We start from the raw sequence: 20,402 nt of genomic DNA, 5'->3' as shown, positions 1-20,402 counted from the left end.
AATCCTAGAGGAAACCTGGTTGTCTGCTTTCTGGAAGTTGAATTCACCTTTCAGCAGGACAAAAGCCTGAAACAAGGCTAAAGCTACACTAGTAATTTACCAAGAAAACAGTGAGGTTTGAGTGGCCGAGTTATTGACTTAAATCTGCTTGAAAATCTATGGCAAGACCTAAAAATGGTTGTCTCGCAATGCTCTGCTAATTTGACAGAGCTGGATGAATTTAAAGAACAATGGGCAAATGTCACGACCCAGGTGTGGAAAGCTCTTAAGACTTAGCCAGAAAGACTTCTACAAAGTTGACTCAGGGGTGTGAATACTTATGTAAATGAGCTATTTCTGTATTTTTCAATAAATTTACAAAAATGTCTAAATATGTTTTCACTTAGTCCTTTATGGAGTAATGTGTGTGTGTGTGTATATAGGTGAGAGAAAAGTCTTTAATCCATTTTGAATTCAGGATGTAACAAAATGTGGAATAAGTCCAGGGGTCTGAATACTTTCTCTAGGCACTGTACTGCATTGTCACAAGAAGGTTGAGTGATCCTCACCCACAGTGTGTATTCAGGAGTGCACACCGCAGCAAAACGTTTAGCAATGAAAATGTGTTTGTTGGACAAATTCAGCTAGGTCCCTCCCTGTTTTACACCTTTTGCTTCCTAGTAAATATACCCGTTCCATGTCTCATCACCATAGAGAAAAAAGAAAACAGGAGTACTAAGAATTTATTGAATGTACAAAATCCAGCAGACAAAGTTTAATCCTCATCCTCTTCCTCCTCCTCATCCTGGTTGATCTGGAAGTAGCGTAGCTCGTAGCTCTCCTTGGTGTTGGCCACAACACGCAGCCAGTCGCGAAGGTTGTTCTTCTTCAAGTATTTCTTGGTCAGATATTTCAGATATCTGCAGACAGGAGACAGATGGCATACAGATGTGAGAGGTTGGGCTTCTCCCCCAATGCAATACACATACTAACTTAGTAAAGAAGAAAAAATATATACACACACACACACACACACACACACACACACACACAGTACCAGACAAAAGTATGGACACCTACTCATTCCAGTGTTTAAAAAAATTATATTTTCTACCTTGTAGAATTATAGTGAAGACATCAAAACTATGAAATAACACATATGGAATAATGTAGTAACCAAAAAACTTAAACAGAGCAAAATATATTTTATATTTGAGATTCTTCAAAGTAGCCACCCTTTGCCTTGACAGCTTTGCACACTCTTGGCATTCTGTCAACCAGCTTCATGAGGTCATGTTAAAAGTTAATTTGTAGAATTTCTTTCCTTCTTAATGCGTTTGAGCCAATCAGTTGCGTTGTGACAAGGTGGGGGGGTATACAAAAGATAGCCCTATTTGGTAAAAGACCAAGTCCATTTTATGGCAAGAACAGCTTAAATAAGGAAAGAGAAACGACAGTCCATTACTTTAAGACATTAAGGTCAGTCAATCTGGAAAATTAAGAACTTTGAAAGTATCTTCAAGTGCAGTCGCAAAAACCATCAAGCGCTATGATGAAACTGGCTTTCATGAGGACCGCCACAGGAAAGGAAGACCCAGAGTTACCTCTGCTGCAGAGGATAAATTCATTACAGTTACCAGCCTTAGATTGCAGCCCAAATAAATGCGTCGAGTTCAAGTAACAGACATGTCAACATCAACTGTTCCGAGGAGACTGTGTGAATCAGGCCTTCATGGTCTAATTGCTGCAAAGAAACCACTACTAAAAGGACACCAATAAGAAGAAGAGACTTGCTTGAGACAAGAAACAAAAAGCAATGGACATTAGACCGGTAGAAATCTGTCCTTTGGTCAGATGAGTCCAAATTTGAGATTTTTGGTTCCAACAGCCGTCTTTGTGAGACGCAGAGTAGCTGAACGGATGATCTCCGCATGTGTGGTTCCCACTGTGAAACATGAAGGTGGTATGATTGTGTGGGGGTGCTTTGCTGGGGACACTGATTTATTTAGAATTCAAGGCACACTTAACCAGCATGGCTACCACAGCATTCTGCAGCGATACGCCATCCCATCTGGTTTGCGCTTAGTGGAACTATTTACATTTTTGTCATTTAGCAGACGCTCTTATCCAGAGCGACTTACAGTAGTGAATGCATAATTTTTTTTTTGTACTGGCCCCCCCGTGGGAATCGAACCCACAACCCTGGCATTGCACACACCATGCTGGCGTTGCAAACACCATGCTCTACCAACTGTGCCAGGCTGTGTAAGGGTTATTTGACCAAGGAGAGTGATGGAGTGCTGCGTCAGATGACCTGGCCTCCACAAATCACCCAACCTCAACCCAAATGAGATGGTTTGGGATGAGTTAGACTGTAGAGTTAAGGAAAAGCAGCCAACAAGTGCTCAGCATATCTGGGAACTCCTTCAAGACTGTTGGAAAAGCATTCCAGGTGAAGCTGGTTGAAAGAATGCCAAGAATGTACAAAGCTGTCATCAAGGCAAACGGTGCTTACTTTGAAGAATCTAAAATATATTTTGATTTGTTTAACCTCCGTGGGCGAGGTGGGACGCAAGTCAACAGCCAATGGAATCGCGTGGCGCGAAATACAAATACCTCAAAAATGCTATAATTCAATTTCTCAAACATATGACTATTTTACACCATTTTAAAAGACAAGACTCTCGTTAATCTAACCACATTGTCCGATTTCAAGAAGACTTTACAGCGAAAGCAAAGCATTAGATTGTCAGGAGAGTACCCTGCCAAAAATAACCACACAGCCATTTTCAAAGCAAGCATGTGTCACAAAAACCAAAACCACAGCTAAATGCAGCACTAACCTTTGATCTTAATCAGATGACACTCCTAGGACATTATGTTATACAATACATGCATGTTTTGTTCAATCAAGTTCATATTTATATCAAAAACCAGCTTTTTACATTAGCATGTGATGTTCAGAACTAGCATACCCACTGAAAACTTCCGGTGAATTGACTAAATTACTCATGATTAAACGTAAACAACAAAACAATTATTTTAAGAATTATAGATACAGAACTCCTTTATGCAATCGCGGTGTCAGATTTTAAAATAGCTTTTCGGCGAAAGCACATTTTGCAATATTCTGAGTACATAGCTCGGCCATCACGGCTAGCTATTTGACACCCACCAAGTTTGGGGCTCACCAAACTCAGAATTACTATTAGAAAAATTGGATTACCTTTGCTGTTCTTCGTCAGAATGCACTCCCAGGACTTCTACAACAAATGTTGTTTTGGTTCCAAATAATCCATAGTTATATTCAAATAGCTCAGTTTTGTTCGTGCGTTCAGGTCACTATCCGAAGGGTGCCGCGCGAGCGCATTTCGTGACAAAAAAAATTGTAAATATTCCATTACCGTACTTCGAAGCATGTCAAACGCTGTTTAAAATCAATTTTTATGTTATTTTTCTCGTAAAATAGCGATAATATTCCAACCGGGCGACGTTGTATTCATTCAAAGAGAGAAAAACATGGAGAATTCACATGAACGCGCATCTCCAGTGTCACTGTTCTCAGCCTGACCACTGACAAAATCTTCTGCTGTTTTTCGCCCAGAGACTGGAGAGACGTCATTCCACTTTCTGGCGCCTTCTGAGAGCCAATGGAAGCCTTAGAAAATGTCACGTTACAGCAGAGTTGCTGTATTTTCGATAGAGATGCCACAGAAGGAGAACAAATTGTCAGACAGGGCACTTCCTGTATGGAATCTTCTCAGGTTTTGGCCTGCCATATGAGTTCTGTTATACTCACAGACACCATTCAAACAGTTTTAGAAACTTGTGTTTTCTATCCAAATCTACTAATTATATGCATATTCTCGTTTCTGGGCAAGAGTAGTAACCAGTTTAAATCGGGTACGTTTTTTATCCGGCCGTGCAAATACTGCCCCCTAGCCCCAACAGGTTATTATACACTGAGTATACCAAACATTAAAAACACCTTCCTAATATTGAGTTGTCGTCTCCAGGCTTAAAAATCCTTCTTGAACCCGTTTCCTCCCCTTCATCTACGCTGAAAACTTACATTTGATTTTAGTGGATTTAACAAGTGACATCAAGAGCAGGTGTTCTTATTGTTTTGTATACTCAGTGAAAGAGTTTTCCCTCAGGCTTCCCTGTCCAGTTTACCTACCCCTGCCGATGACTCCCCCAACTTCACGTTTAGGGTCCTGCACGGGTGTTGTTTGGAGCCGCACCCGTCCAATGCTGGTCACATAAATTCCGAGCTCCACCCAATACCAGGACAGGTTTTTCACCGCAACCCAACTGAATAGAACTGTTCCGAGGGCCGATCCGTGACCTACCGAATAACATCAATTTACTGTATAATTTGTATGACCAGAGTAGTAGCCTAGGCCATTATTCCATTCCCTGCATGAATTGGTCTGCATGTCTATTCATCATTTGGATAAAAGGAAACAATGCCATGAACGACAATTTTCACAATGAAATGCTGCACATTGACAACTGAAATCACTCTGGGGGGGAAAAGGGCCTTCTAATTAGCCTTCTTACCGAATGAAAGACTATAGCTGACAAAGCTTTACATTCAATATTGTTTAGATAATCAAATAGTTTATTTGAAACACACAAATCCCAGAATCTAGGCTGCAGAAATGCATTTTAGTAGACTATACTCAAACATTTACCAGCCACACCGGTTTAAACTTGGTCTAAATAAGTGGTCACCAACCAAAGTCTATCACTTCCGCAGTCAAAAAGCAAGCTGAGGAGAAGCACGTGATGCCGCGGAGCTGAACAGACGTTGACAAACCGAGCTCTTCAAAGTTATCCTATTATTACCTAAATAACAACGTTGAAACAATATTCTAACATCGGCTGATAAATTGTCAAGTACTTACCTTCCCAAAGAGCCATGGACCTCCGACCGAGAGGCAAGAAGGACGACCAAAACGTCGTTGAATCCCAAAATAACGATAACGTCACAGCTAGCAAGTCTAGCATTAGCCCTCATAACTCAGACGACAGTGCCAGACTGTTGCTCTCGGCAGCCTCTTGCGAGCCTGCCGACATGCTGGCTACTCAATTCAGGATGGTAACAAAGGGCTTTCTATGAAAATTGACAAGAAATCGGCTGAACTCCATTCTTCCATCGACGACCTGAAATCCTCCATGAATGATCTCCTGAGAACGACTGAGGCCGAGATGCGCATTAGCACAGTTGAGGATACCGTCGCTTGACATGTCCAGGTTCTGATAGAACTGCAGAAGGATAATGCCTACCTCAAAAACAAAGTAGACCAGATGGAGAACCAGAGCAGACGTAGTAATATCCGTGTGGTGGGATTGAAAGAGGACAGCGAGGGCCGTGACCCGGTCTGCTTCTTCACTCAATGGATCCCTGATGTCCTAGGCATAATCAACTTCACCAAGCCGCTGGAAATCGAACGCGCCCACAGAACATCAGCGCCGAAACCCCGGCCAGAGGAGCCCCCAGGTTCCTCCGTTTCCAAGACAGAGAGAAGATACTGCAACTCGCAAGAGCCAAAGGGGGACATCACCCTCGATGGCAAGAGGGTCAGCCTTTTCCCGGATATGAGTGCCGATCTCGCCAGACGTCGCAAGCAGTTCAGACCTGCCGCCAAAGCACTGAAGGAGAAGAACATCACCGGCTACCTCATCCACCCTGCGCGGATGAAAGTTCAGTACAAAGGCCGATGCCATATCTTCAACACACCGGGAGAAGTGTTCACTTTTCTCAAAGAACCGAACCGCGTCTGAAAAACGGTTTCTCTGGGGGATAAGATCCAATTTGTTTGTTTTCTCTTATCTGGACTGAACTGCTGATATCTTCTTAGAATTTGGATCCGTTTACCCCGCTATCCGGTCGCTATAATTGATTTCTACATTTTCAACTAACCGTTTTCCCCCGGGGTGAGTTCTATTACACTTACAGGAATATATTTTGGTTTAGTCAATATCCACTGGGCGAAGCAAATAAGTGGGTTTAGGCCCACCGCTTCCCCGCCATTTATGTTTCTCCTCTGCCGAAAAGAGACTCAAGCAGCCCTTATCGTGGGCAGTAAATATTCAGCCATAAATGTCTATTCACAACGTTTGTTTTCAACTTAGAGAGCTCGCAGGTTTTAGTTTACGCCAAGGTTTAGCTAGTACGAGTAAGGTGGAAAGCGAGCAGCAACGTATCTCTACAAGTGTATTCATGTTTGATTGTTGGGATTGTTGTTTTAGTCTGACAATCGGGGTGGGTGGGATTTTTTTCTCCCATGTTTATTGTTGTTTCCTTCCTAAAAGAGACACATAGGTCACTTCTGTGTTCAAACCAAAGTTGAAACATTTCCTGACTATTTACATATGAGAGATTTTTTATTCGGTTACATATTTGAAACCCAACCTATGCTTAATCCACTAAAATATGTCACATTCAACGTAAAAGGTCTTAACAGCCCGATTAAAAGGAAAAGAGTCTATACATACCTTAAGAAATTAAAGGCTGACATTGTGTTTCTACAAGAAACACATCTTACAGCCAGCGAACACAAGAAATTGAAGAGGGAATGGGTAGGACAAGTTTTCGGGTCCTCTTTTAACTCCAAAGCAAGAGGAACTGCAATTTTGATAAGTAGACACATCCCCTTCTGCGTCAACAACACCATCTCTGATCCCTCAGGCAGGTTTGTTTTGGTGCAGGGGCATATGTTTTCAGAGTCTTGGACCCTGTTGAATATTTATGCTCCTAACTTCGATGACCATATGTTTATTCAGAATGTCTTCCTTCAGGTCGCTCAAGCACCACCAGGATGGCTACTGGTTGGAGGAGATTTAAATGTTTGTTTAGATACAGTTCTTGATAGGTCCTCTGATAAACCCTCCCTTCTTACCAAAGCCACCAAGCTCACCATGTCATTCATGAAAGATCTTAATTTACTAGACATCTGGAGACAGTTGCACCCACAGGATAGGGACTAGTCTTTTTATTCACACCCACACAAGACACACACGCATAGATAACTTTTTACTATCGACCCAACTGTTTCATAGAGTGTTAGATATCGAGTATCTCCCCAGATTGCTTAGTGACTATTCTCCTCTGGTATTATCAATCTCCATTCCTACCAAGGTAAATGGAGCATATAGATGGAGACTAAATTCTACACTCCTAAAGCAACCTGAATTTTGTGCATTTATCAAAGAGCAGATCAATATTTTTACTTTGACAAACAAACCCTCCGCTCCTGACAGTTTCATTCTTTGGGACACATTGAAAGCCTATCTGAGGGGACAGATCATTTCCTATACTAAAGGGTTGAAGAGAAAACACGGTGCGGAACTGAATGTCCTTGAATCTTAAATCTCCGAGCTAGAGAGAACCTACCAAAGAGGCCCGACTAAAGATCTATACAGGCTTTTGGTAAATAAAAAACTAAAATATAATATTCTGAACACATATCAAGCTGACAGGGCCATCACTAAATCAAAACAGCGTTATTACGAGCTTGGAGAGAAAGCTCACAAAGTACTGGCATGGCAACTGAAAGCAGAGGAAAGTAAGAGGACAATTAATGCTATAGAAACTCTTACTAATGAGATATCTTTCAACCCTACCGAAATTAATAATACCTTTAAGAAATACTATGAAGACCTCTACACTTCCCAATCAAGCGACGATCTATCAGAGATCGACTCCTTTCTCTCAACCTCCCATGCCTGTCAGAGGAAGACAGAGAGCGCCTGAGTGAAAACTTCTCAGTTCCTGAATTGTTGGAAGCCATTAAATCATTACCTTCTAATAAATCTTCTGGGGGGGATGGCTTCCCTCCAGAGTTATATAAAGAATTTAGGGAGCTGTTGGTCCCCTACCTTATGGAGGTACTTAAAAAAGCCGGGGAAGACAACTGCTTTCCAGAGTCTCTCTCTCAAGCAGTGATTACTGTAATCCACAAGAAAGGGAAAAACCCGCTAAAGTGCGCCTCCTATAGACCAATCTCTCTCCTTTTAAGGCTAGGGGGCAGTATTGAGAATTTTGAAAAAAATATGTGCCCATTTTTAACTGCCTCCTACACCAACTCAGAAGCTAGAATATGCATATTATTGTTCAGGTTTGGATAGAAAACACTCTGAATTTTCTAAAACTGTTTGAATGGTGTCTGTAAGTATAACAGAACTCATATGGCAGTCAAAACCCTGAGACAAATTCTGACAGGAAGTGGATACCTGATGTGTTGAATTACCTTTAAGCCTATGCCATTGAAACACACAGGGGCTTATTAATTTTTGAGCACTTCCTATGGCTTCCACTAGATGTCACCAGTCTTTAGAAAGTGTTTTGAGTCTTATACTGTGAGAACTAAACGAACAAGAGCCTTGGAACGGTGGTGGCCGATTAGGCTCTGGCGCGCGAGTTCATGTTTGGTACTCTCGTTCCAAAACGTTTTAAAAGAGAATGCAAACGTCCGCCTTGAATATTATTCATGTTCTGGTTAAAAAAGGCACTAATGATTTATGCTATACAACGTTTGACATGTTTGAACGAACGTAAATATATTTTTCCCCCTCGTTCATGACGAGAAGTCCGGCTGGCATAGATCATGGGCTAACAACACGGAGCTTTTTGGACATAAATTATGAGCTTTTTCGAACAAAACTACATTTGTTATGGACCTGGGATTCCTGGAAGTGACATCTGATGAAGAGAATCAAAGGTAATGGATTATTTATATAGTATTTTCGATTTTAGATCTCTCCAACATGGCAGTTAGTCTGTATCGCAAAGCGTATTTTTCTGGGCGCAGTGCTCAGATTATTGCAAAGTGTGATTTCCCAGTAAGGTTATTTTTAAATCTGGCAATCCGGTTGCGTTCAAGAGATGTAAATGTATAATTCTTTGAATGACAATATAATATTTTACCAATGTTTTCGAATAGTAATTATTTAACTTGTTGTGCTGCTTGACTGGCGGTTATTGGAGGGAAACGATTTCCTCAACATCAACGCCATAGTAAAACGCTGTTTTTGGATATAAATATGAACTTGATAGAACAAAAAATGCATGCATTGTCTAACATAATGTCCTAGGAGTGTCATCTGATGGAGATTGTCAAAGGTTAGTGCATCATTTTAGCTGGTTTTCTGCTTCTGGTGACGCCTGTCTTTGAATTGACAAAACATTACACACAGCTATTGTCAATGTACTCTCCTAACATAATCTAACTTTATGCTTTTGCCGTAAAGCCTTTTTGAAATCGGACAACGTGGTTAGATTAAGGAGATGTTTATCTTTCAAAGGGTGTAAGATAGTTGTATGTTTGAGAAATTTAAATTATGACATTTAATTGTTTTCAAATTTGGCGGTCTTGATATTTCACCTGTTGTTGATTGGGTGTACCAGGGGTTTGACGCTTGCGTCCCACATAGCCCATAGACGTTAACACAGATTGTAAACTGGTCACCAAATTGCTATCTAAGAGACTGGAGTCATGTCTTCCCTGCTGGTCAACCCAGATCAGACTGGCTTCATAATTAATAGACTGTCCTCCAATAATCTCAGAAGGTTCTTTGATATAATTCACCTTGCTAACAAAAACAAAATACCTAGTGTTGCAGTCTCCCTCGACGCTGAAAAGGCATTTGATAGGGTTGAATGGCCATACCTCTTTCGCGTCTTGGAAAAGTTTGGTTTAGGTACTGTGTTTGTAAATTTGATAAAATCACTCTACAAATCTCCTAAAGCTAGGATTGCTACCAATGGGATTACTTCCTCCTCTTTCCCACTCTATAGGGGGAACAGACAAGGTTGCCCAATTAGCCCCCACCTCTTTGCCCTCGCCATCGAACCGTTGGCTGAGGCTATTAGATCGTGCCCTGACATACATGGCTTTGAGCTGGGCCCCCATACCCATAAATTATCACTCTTTGCGGACGACCTTATCTTATTTCTAACAAACCCAGAACACTCCCTCTCTCACTTGCAGATCCTACTACAGTGTTATAGTTCTTTCTCTGGATAGAAGGTTAACTTCGATAAAAGCGAAATCTTACCGTTGTCCGTCTTTGACCATCATACCATCAAGCACAAGTTTCCTTTTCGATGGTCGCCTCTGGGCTTCACATATTTGGGCATAATGGTGGATGGTAACCTGAACAACCTCTATAAACTCAATCTGGCCGGCTTGTTGCAAAAGGTGGAGGGTGACCTGTGTAAGTGGATGGACTTGTCCCTCACTCTACTGGGTAGAATCAATGTGATTAAAATGAATATCCTGCCCAGATTTCTATATTTGTTTCAATCTCTCCCTATCCCTGTGCCCGCAGCATTCTTTTCCTCTCTCGACAAGCTGACCAGATGGTTTATCTGGCATGGCAAAACCCCGAGGGTTAGCCTGGACAAACTGACCCTGGATTATGGTCAAGGGGGCTTAAACCTCCCCAATTTTAGAATGTACTACTGGGCTGCACAGTCTAGGTTTCTGGCTCAGAGGTTTGACAATGGTTCCTCTCCCTCATGGTTGAACATTGAAAAGCTTGAGGTGAATGACACGGGGCAGAATTGTTTTACAAATGGGACAGAAAATCTATAAAAACCCATCACAGACAACCCTTTAATCATACATTCTGTCCTGGCATGGTGCAAACTGCATGAGCTGTTCAGACGAGAGGGATTTCTTTTCCCTAAAACCCCTCTATGGAACAATAGATTGATCCCTATGTTTTTCCAGAACAGTAACTTTAGACCATGGTCTGATAGGGGGATCACTCTTTTGGAACACTGTTATGAGGAGGGAGTTCTTATGTCTTTTGAACAGCTGAAACAGAAATACCACTTGTCTAACAGGGACTTCTTTAGCTACCTACAACTACGAGACTTTATTAGGGTGACTCTCAAGGGACAATGGAACCTACCTAAGATGTCACCTATTAAACAACTCTGCCATGCAGACCAACCACTATTCAAGACCATTTCCCGTGTTTACGATGTTCTTATGTCAGTACTAACACTGCCTGAGCTAGATAAACCCCGACTTAGATGGGAAAAAGATCTGGGTATTGATCTTGATGAGGGCCTATGGAGTGACCTATGCAGAGATGGTGTTACATCCACATTGAACTCCAGATAGACTGATCCAGTTCAATTTCCTCCATCAGCTCTATATCACCCCATCTAGACTGCACAAATTCAACCCTGATATCTCCTCCCTAGGTTTTAGATGTGGCTCAGATGAAGGAACATTCCTCCATTCCACTTGGCAGTGTTCAAAACTACACGGTTTCTGGCAGGGGGTATGCGATACCATATCCTCAATCCACGGGGTTGCTTTCCCATAAGACCCGGAGGTCTGTCTACTGGGTAACTATACTAAACACCAATCTTAGGCATAGCCATACTATAAAGCTAACAGAAATATTGCTAGCGATTGCCAAGAAATGGAAATCGGATTCCTCCCTGCCAGTTGCAACGTGGCTATCGGAAGTTAATAGTTGTATCCCACTGGAGAAAATCACTTACTGCTTGAGGAATAAGTTAGACATTTTACAGAATTTGGCAACCTTTTATTGACTACATGGAGAATCTCCCCTCACATCACATTGATTGAATCTCTATATAATTCTTATAATGTTTCACACGTAATGTATACTGCTCAAAAAAATAAAAAGGGAACACTAAAATAACACATCCTAGATCTGAATGAATGAAATAATCTTAAATACTTGTTTCTTTACATAGTTGAATGTGCTGACAACAAAATCACAAAAATAATCAATGGAAATCCAATTTATTAACCCATGGAGGTCTGGATTTGGAGTCACACTCAAAACTAAAGTGGAAAACCACACTACAGGCTGATCCAACTTTGATGTAATGTCCTTAAAACAAGTCAAAATGAGGCTCCGTAGTGTGTGTGGCCTCCACGTGCCTGTATGACCTCCCTACAACGCCTAGGCATGCTCCTGCTGAGGTGGCGGATGGTCTCCTGAGGGATCTTCTCCCAGACCTGGACTAAAGCATCCGCCAACTCCTGGACGTGGCGTTGGTGGATGGAGGTAGACATGATGTCCCAGATGTGCTCAATTGGATTCAGGTCTGGGGAACGGGCGAGCCAGTCCATAGCATCAATGCCTTCCTCTTGCAGGAACTGCTGACACACTCCAGCCACATGAGGTCTAGCATTGTCTTGCATTAGGAAGAACCCAGGGCCAACCGCACCAGCGTATGGTCTCACAAGGGGTCTGAGGATCTCATCTCGGTACCTAATGGCAGTCAGGCTACCTCTGGCGAGCACATGGAGGGCTGTGCGGCCCCCCCAAAGAAATGCCACCCCACACCATGACTGACCCACCGCCAAACCGGTCATGCTGGAGGATGTTGCAGGTAGCAGAACGTTCTCCACGGCGTCTCCAGACTATCACATGCGCTCAGTGTGAACCTGCTTTCATCTGTGAAGAGCACAGGGCGCCAGTGGCGAATTTGCCAATCTTGGTGTTCTCTGGCAAATGCCAAACGTCCTGCACGGTGTTGGGCTGTAAGCACAACCCCCACCTGTGGACGTCGGGCCCTCATACCACCCTCATGGAGTCTGTTTCTGACCGTTTGAGCAGACACATGCACATTTGTGGCCTGCTGGAGGTCATTTTGCAGGGCTCTGGCAGTGCTCCTCCTGCTCCTCCTTGCACAAAGGCGGAGGTAGCGGTCCTGCTGCTGGGTTGTTGCCCTCCTACGGCCTCCTCCACATCTCCTGATGTACTGGCCTGCCTCCTGGTAGCGCCTCCATGCTCTGGACACTACGCTGACAGACACAGCAAACCTTCTTGCCACAGCTCGCATTGATGTGCCATCCTGGATGAGCTGCACTACCTGAGCCACTTGTGTGGGTTGTAGACTCCGTCTCATGCTACCACTAGAGTGAAAGCACCGCCAGCATTCAAAAGTGACCAAAACATCAGCCAGGAAGCATAGGAACTGAGAAATGGTCTGTGGTCACCACCTGCAGAACCACTCCTTTATTGGGGGTGTCTTGCTAATTGCCTATAATTTCCACCTGTTGTCTATTCCATTTGCACAACAGCATGTGAAATTTATTGTCAATCAGTGTTGCTTCCTAAGTGGACAGTTTGATTTCACAGAAGTGTGATTGACTTGGAGTTACATTGTGTTGTTTAAGTGTTCCCTTTATTTTTTTTGAGCAGTGTAGTTTATCGTACAAATACCTTCTTGCACTTTTTGCGTCCATCTACCGGGTTGTTGTCCTTATCCACAATGACTCCAAAATCCTTCCAAACAGGGAATTTTACTTGCGCAGAACCTGTTTCCAAGATGGTGTATTTCATAACCTTTCTTTTTATACATACATGCATACATACAGTCCCAGTCAAAAGTTTGGACACCTACTCATTCAAGGGTTTTTCTTTATTTTTTGTAGAATAATAGTGAAGACATCAAAACTATTAAATAACACACATGGAATCATGAAGTAACCAAAAAAAGTGTTAACCTGTTAGGGCTAGGGGGCAGTATTGACACGGCTGGATAAAAAACATACCCGATTTAATCTGGTTACCACTCCTACCCAGTAACTAGAATATGCATATACTTATTACATATGGATAGAAAACACCCTAAATTTTCTAAAACTGTTTGAATGGTGTCTGTGAGTATAACAGAACTCAAATGGCAGGTCAAAACCTGAGAGATTCCTTTACAGGAAGTGGCTTGTCTGACCATTTCTTGAACTTCTTTTCCATCTCTATCATTTACTAAGGATCTCTGCTCTAACGTGACACTTCCCACGTCGTCCATAGGCGCTCAGAGCCCGGGAAAAAACAGAATGTCGTCATTCCAGCCCCAGGCTGAAACACATTATCGCCTTTCTCAAGTGGCCGATCAAGGGACACTGGGCTTATGCGCATGACCCGACCGCCCCGCCTTTGGGATTTTTTTCCTCTGTTTGCCGAAAAGGAGATTCCCTGTCGGAATATTATCGCTTTTCTACGAGAAAAATGGCGTAAAAATTGATTTTAAACAGCGGTTGACATGCTTCGAAGTACGGTAATGGAATATTTAGAATTTTATTGTCACGAATTGCGCCATGCGCGCGACACTTCTTTACTATTTCGGATAGTGTCTGGAACGCATCGAACAAAACGCCGCTATTCGGATATAACGATGGATTATTTTGGACCAAACCAACATTTGTTATTGAAGTAGCAGTCCTGGGTGTGCATTCTGACGAAGACAACAAAAGGTAATCAAACTTTTATAATAGTAAATATGATTATGGTGAGTGCTAAACTTGCCGGGTGTCTAAATAAGCGAGCCCGTGATGCCTGGGCTATGTACTTAGAATATTGCAAAATGTGCTTTCACCAAAAAGCTATTTTAAAATCGGACATATCGAGTGCATAGAGGAGGTCTGTATCTATAATTCTTAAAATAATTGTTATGCTTTTTGTGAACGTTTATCGTGAGTAATTTAGTAAAATGTTAGCGAATTCCCCGGAAGTTTGCGGGGGGTATGCTAGTTCTGAACGTCACATGCTAATGTAAAAAGCTGGTTTTTGATATAAATATGAACTTGATTGAACAAAACATGCATGTATTGTATAACATAATGTCCTAGGGTTGTCATCTGATGAAGATCATCAAAGGTGAGTGCTGCATTTAGCTGTCTTCTGGGTTTTGGTGACATTATATGCTGGCTTGAAAAATGGGTGTCTGATTATTTCTGGCTTGGTACTCTGCTGACATAATCTAATGTTTTGCTTTCGTTGTAAAGCCTTTTTGAAATCGGACAGTGTGGTTAGATTAACGAGAGTCTTGTCTTTAAATAGCTGTAAAATAGTCATATGTTTGAGAAATTGAAGTAATAGGATTTTGAAGGTTTTGAAAATCGCGCCACAGGCTGCCAGTGGCTGTTACGTAGGTGGGACGAACCTGTTGGGGCTAGGGGGCAGTATTTGCACGGCCGGATAAAAAACGTACCCGATTTAAACTGGTTACTACTCTTGCCCAGAAACGAGAATATGCATATAATTAGTAGATTTGGATAGAAAACACAAAAGTTTCTAAAACTGTTTGAATGGTGTCTGTGAGTATAACAGAACTCATATGGCAGGCCAAAACCTGAGAAGATTCCATACAGGAAGTGCCCTGTCTGACAATTTGTTCTCCTACTGTGGCATCTCTATCGAAAATACGGCATCTCTGCTGTAACGTGACATTTTCTAAGGCTTCCATTGGCTCTCAGAAGGCGCCAGAAAGTGGAATGACGTCTCTCCAGTCTCTGGGCGAAAAACAGCAGAAGATTTTGTCAGTGGTCAGGCTGAGAACAGTGACACTGGAGATGCGCGTTCATGTGAATTCTCCATGTTTTTCTCTCTCTCTTTGAATGAATACAACGTCGCCCGGTTGGAATATTATCGCTATTTTACGAGAAAAATAGCATAAAAAGTGATTTTAAACAGCGTTTGACATGCTTCGAAGTACGGTAATGGAATATTTTGAAATTTTTCGTCACGAAATGCGCTTGCGCGTCACCCGTCGGATACTGACCTGAACGCACGAACAAAACGGAGCTATTTGAATATAACTATGGATTATTTGGAACCAAAACAACATTTGTTGTTGAAGTAGAAGTCCTGGGAGTGCATTCTGACGAAGAACAGCAAAGGTAATCCAATTTTTCTTATAGTAAATCTGAGTTTGGTGAGGGCCAAACTTGGTGGGTGTCAAATTAGCTAGCCGTGATGGCCGGGCTATGTACTCAGAATATTGCAAAATGTGCTTTCGCCGAAAAGCTATTTAAAAATCTGACACTGCGATTGCATAAAGGAGTTCTGTATCTATAATTCTTTAAATAATGATGTATTTTGTGAACGTTAATCGTGAGTAATTTAGTAAATTCACCGGAAGTTTGCGGTGGGTATGCTAGTTCTGAACATCACATGCTAATGTTAAAAGCTGTTTTTTTATATCAATATGAACTTGATTGAAAACATGCATGTATTGTATAACATAATGTCCTAGGAGTGTCATCTGATGAAGATTATCAAAGGTTAGTGCTGCATTTAGCTGTGGTTTTGGTTTTTGTGACATTATATGCTTGCTTTGAAAATGGCTGTGTGATTATTTTTGGCAGGGTACTCTCCTGACAATCTATTGTTTTGCTTTCGCTGTAAAGCCTTTTTGAAATCGGACAATGTGGTTAGATTAACGAGTCTTATCTTTAAAATTATGTAAAATAGTCATATGTTTGAGAAATTGAAGTTATAGCATTTGAGGTATTTGTATTTCGCGCCACGCGATTCCACTGGCTGTTGACTAGGTGGCCCAGGGAGGTTAACCTATTGGGGCTAGGGGGCAGTATTGAGAGTTTTTAACTGCCTCCTACACCAACTCAGAAGCTAGGATATGCATATTATTAACAGATTTGGATAGAAAACACACTGAATTTTCTAAAACTGTTTGAATGGTGTCTGTATGTATAACAGAACTCATATGGCAGTCAAAACCCTGAGACAAATTCTAACAGGAAGTGGATATCTGATGTGTTGAATTACTTTTAAGCCTATGCCATTGAAAAATCACAGGGACTTATTAATCATTGAGCACTTCCTACGCCATCCACTAGATGTCAACAATCTTTACAAAGTGGTTTGAGTCTTCTACTGTGAAAACTGACTGAACGAGAGGCTTGGAAAGTTGGTCATAAGCGGATGGCCTATACTACTCTGGCGCGCGAGTGCATGTTTGGGTACTCTCGTTCCAATACGTTTTAAAAGAGAATGCAATCGTCCGCCTTGAATATTATTGAAGTTCTGATTGAAAAAGGCCCTAATGATTTATGCTATACAACGTTTGACATGTTTGAACGAACGTAAATATTTTTTTCCCCCTCTTTGGTGAAGACAAGTCCGGCGGGCGACGTTCATATTTTTGAGTAGCCTACAGGACGCGCTAACAACACGGAGCTTTTTGGACATAAATTATGAGCTTTTTCGAACAAAACTACATTTGTTATGGACCTGGGATTCCTGGAAGTGCCTTCTAATGAAGATATTCAAAGGTAAGGGAATATTTACATAGTATTTTTGATTTTAGATCTCTCCAACATGGCGCCTAGTCTGTATCGCCAAGCCTATTTTTCTGAGCACAGCACCTCGTTTATTGCAAAGTGTGATTTCCCGGTAAAGTTACTTTTAAATCTGGCAATGCGGTTGCGTTCACGAGATGTTAATCTATAATTCTTTGAATGACAATATAATATTTTACCAATGGTTTCAAATAGTAATTATTTAATTTGTTGTGCTGATTGACTGGCGGTATTGGAGGGAAAATATTTTCTCAACATCAACGCCATTGTAAAATGCTGTTTTTGGATATAAATATGAACTTGATAGAACAAAAAAATGCATGTATTGTCTAACATAATGTCCTAGGAGTGTCATCTGATAAAGATTGTCAAAGGTTAGTGCATAATTTTAGCTGGTTTTCTGCTTTTGGTGACACCCGTCTTTGCATTGACAAAACATTACACAGCTATTTTCAATGTACTGTCCTAACATAATCTAACTTTATGCTTTCGCTGTAAAGCCTTTTTGAAATCGGACAACGTGGTTAGATTAAGGAGATGTTTATCTTTCAAAGGGTGTAAGATAGTTTTGTATGTTTGAGAAATTTGAATTATGACATTTAATTGTTTTCAAATTTGGCGCCCTTGATATTTCACCTGCTGTTGATAGGGTGTACCAGGAAGTTAATGCACATGATGTTACTGGTGCATTACATTTTACGTTTACATTTTTTGTCATTTAGCAGACGCTCTTATCCAGAGCGACTTACAGTAGTGAATACATACATTTCATACATTTTTTTCCCCCCGTACATGTCAGAAGCAGCAGATAAACAACCCCCGTATGTTATGCCTTAAGTGGAATTTATTAAATTGTTTTATTCTACATAGCCAAAATTCAACATTGGCATCAACCTAGACAAAGAGTACAGATATATTTGTATAATTTAGTGAATTTGTCCAATACAATGCTTTTTGTTTTTGAAATATTTAGGACTAACTTATTCCTTGCCACCCATTCAGAAACTAACTGCAGCTCTTTGTTAAATGTTGCAGTCATTTCAGTCGCGGTAGTAGCTGATGTGTATAGCGTTGAGTCATCTGCATATAGGCTATAATAACAAGGGACCTCATTTATCCATTGTAAGCAGTGCGAAAGTGTAAGTAATGAATTTATGGGTAATTATTTTGTCATGTAAGCATTTAGGAATTATTTTGTAGCATAAACATGAAGACCAAACTTCTTGGGTGAAAGAAATGTTATAAACCGTGTTGTTTTGGGTTTTTTTTTATAAGAATGAATATGCAAATTCTGTTTGCATTGCAATATTCATTACACCAGTGCTGAGTTGCCAGTGCAGTTACCATACCTTTTGGAGAAGGGGACCTCAGAGGACACAGTGATCTTGCTCTTGCTCCTCTCAATAGACACCACACCGCCACCCAGGTTGCCAGCTTTCCCGTTCACCTTGATGCGCTCCTGAAGGAACTGCTCCTATAACCATTAAGACATACTGTGTAAGCATATACTTCTAATTTCCCAAAAACAAAAGATAGACAGCTGCCCAACATGACTAGTGTAGTGCAGGGTTTCCCAAAGTCGGTCCTGCCCCCCCCGGTGCACATTTTTTGCCCTAGCACTACACAGCTGAACCAACTCATCACCAAGCTTTGATTAATTTAATCAGCTGTGTAGTGCTAGGGCAAAATACTAAACATGCGGGGGGCATTTGGGAAACCCTGGTCTTGCGGAAGTGAAACTAGTCCATTGGCTGGAGTACATCAGTGACATCACACCTACCTTGAGATCACGGAGTGACCGACTAGTCTCTTGCACTGTCAGCAAACAGGGTTGGCTTTGAGTTGTGTAGGTTGCTAGTTAGTTCAAACCCCGCTTGGGATGTAACAGAACGCACTCTTACATTAGCATAGTAATATTCTGTTCAACATATCATGTCGATCCTATGGACTGTAAATCCTTAGATCTATATATGAATTTGAGAGTGCTTACATTTCGCAAGCGCCATCTGTCCCTCAGCTTTTTACTAAATCAAGTGGTAGGGGTGCCACTGCCAGGGACAGGCTGAAACACAATTCAAGATTGTGGCTAAAGTAAAGGGGATTCGAATAAGGGTGTTTGTGAAACTTTTTTAAAAAGTAGACATTTTCACTGCAACCAGGCACAGGTATAAAACTACTTACAAAGTTGGCAGCATCCATGATGCCATCTTCAACAGGGTGGGTGCAGTCCAGAGTGAACTTCAGGACCTGCTTCTTCTTCTTGCCACCCTTGGAGCCTTTGTTGCTCTGTTTCTTCTGCAAATCAGATTAACAGACAAATAAAATGAGACCGTCCACCAACGCTTCTCCGATTAGCTACCTGTCTAGTTCATTAGCTAGCTATCGCTCTAAAAGGCCATCCTGCTAGTTCTAGCAATCAAGTTAGGTAGCCGTCTAGAATCTAACTAGCTAGGCTTCTAGTTCAAACATACGCGCTACAACCCGCTCAGACATCAACTAAATTAGCGATCTGTCTATCGCCAGTTAATGCCCAATCCAGAAGAAGCTTTAGTCAGTTAGCTAACCAGACCTATACTTTTATCACTTAACTATTAACTACTGCTGACTATAAAACGAACTGGAAAACGTTAAGCTCGTTTTCTGTAGCTAGCTACAACGTGGTGGATCTCTAGGCTAGCTAAAGTAGCAGGCCTCGTGAATAACAAAACCCAATGCCGTATTAAGGATGACATAAGTCCCCCCTCCGAATATGCCCCTCTTCATGCGAATAGGACACACGTCAAGTACAGTCGTTTGACGTGTGAAACATGTATATATTTGGACACTTGTTGACACGCGATTGTACCCACCACAGGAGCCATGGCGAAGAATTTAGCAGAAAGGAAGAACTAGGTTTGCGCCTGCGTTATATTTCGGCCTGTTAAATCAATCGCTGATTGAGTCGATACAAATCACTGAATCAGAGTTCGATTAGTATTGTTTTCAACAAACATTTTATTTAAATTCCATACATTTTGAAAGATGAATTAGTACAATAGAAACAATACATAACATACAAACACTCTGGATAAGAGCATCTGCTAAATGACTAAAACGTACAGCCTTTAACATTCAAAGACTTTTGAAAAGTAGCTATACAATTAGCTACACGCTACGGTGATACAGTATGTGAATGCCTCCATACAGCTGTTACATCTTAGAAAACCTTCTGTCGGAAATACATTTCTCTATTAACATCCTGTCCAATTGCAGGTGGTACTCCAAAAACCAGAGAATATTCAGCGAGACGAGTTCTCGTCATTTTAGTTGCCA

At 41.4% G+C, this 20,402-nt stretch overlaps 1 protein-coding gene across 1 annotated transcript; it reads right to left on the bottom strand.

Annotated features, from left to right (window-relative positions):
• Positions 1 to 706: 706 nt before the first annotated feature.
• Positions 707 to 20,058, bottom strand: LOC106572248 (60S ribosomal protein L22). Its single transcript, XM_014146272.2, has 4 exons — positions 19,940 to 20,058; positions 19,272 to 19,385; positions 18,440 to 18,564; positions 707 to 899 (listed from the first exon to the last, which is right to left on the bottom strand). Exons 1-4 carry the CDS (start codon positions 19,949 to 19,951, stop codon positions 755 to 757), a joined length of 396 nt encoding a protein of 131 aa, XP_014001747.1. The 5' UTR covers positions 19,952 to 20,058; the 3' UTR covers positions 707 to 754.
• Between the last annotated feature and the right edge of the window lie 344 nt (positions 20,059 to 20,402).

The sequence above is a fragment of the Salmo salar genome, chromosome ssa15 (genome assembly GCF_905237065.1).
Source record: "Salmo salar chromosome ssa15, Ssal_v3.1, whole genome shotgun sequence".
Classification (NCBI taxonomy): Eukaryota; Metazoa; Chordata; class Actinopteri; order Salmoniformes; family Salmonidae; genus Salmo; species Salmo salar.
Note: the sequence above shows the minus strand (reverse complement) of the source record. Positions and strands in the feature narration are given on the sequence as shown.

Bases quoted from the DNA above. Each gene is read 5' to 3' on its own strand.
- LOC106572248 (XM_014146272.2), bottom strand. The intron at 18,565-19,271 runs GTAAGTAGTTTT...TAATGGTTATAG, and splicing joins TCATGGATGCTGCCAACTTT to GAGCAGTTCCTTCAGGAGCG. The intron at 900-18,439 runs GTATGGTAACTG...TCCTGTCTGCAG, and splicing joins GAGGTCCCCTTCTCCAAAAG to ATATCTGAAATATCTGACCA.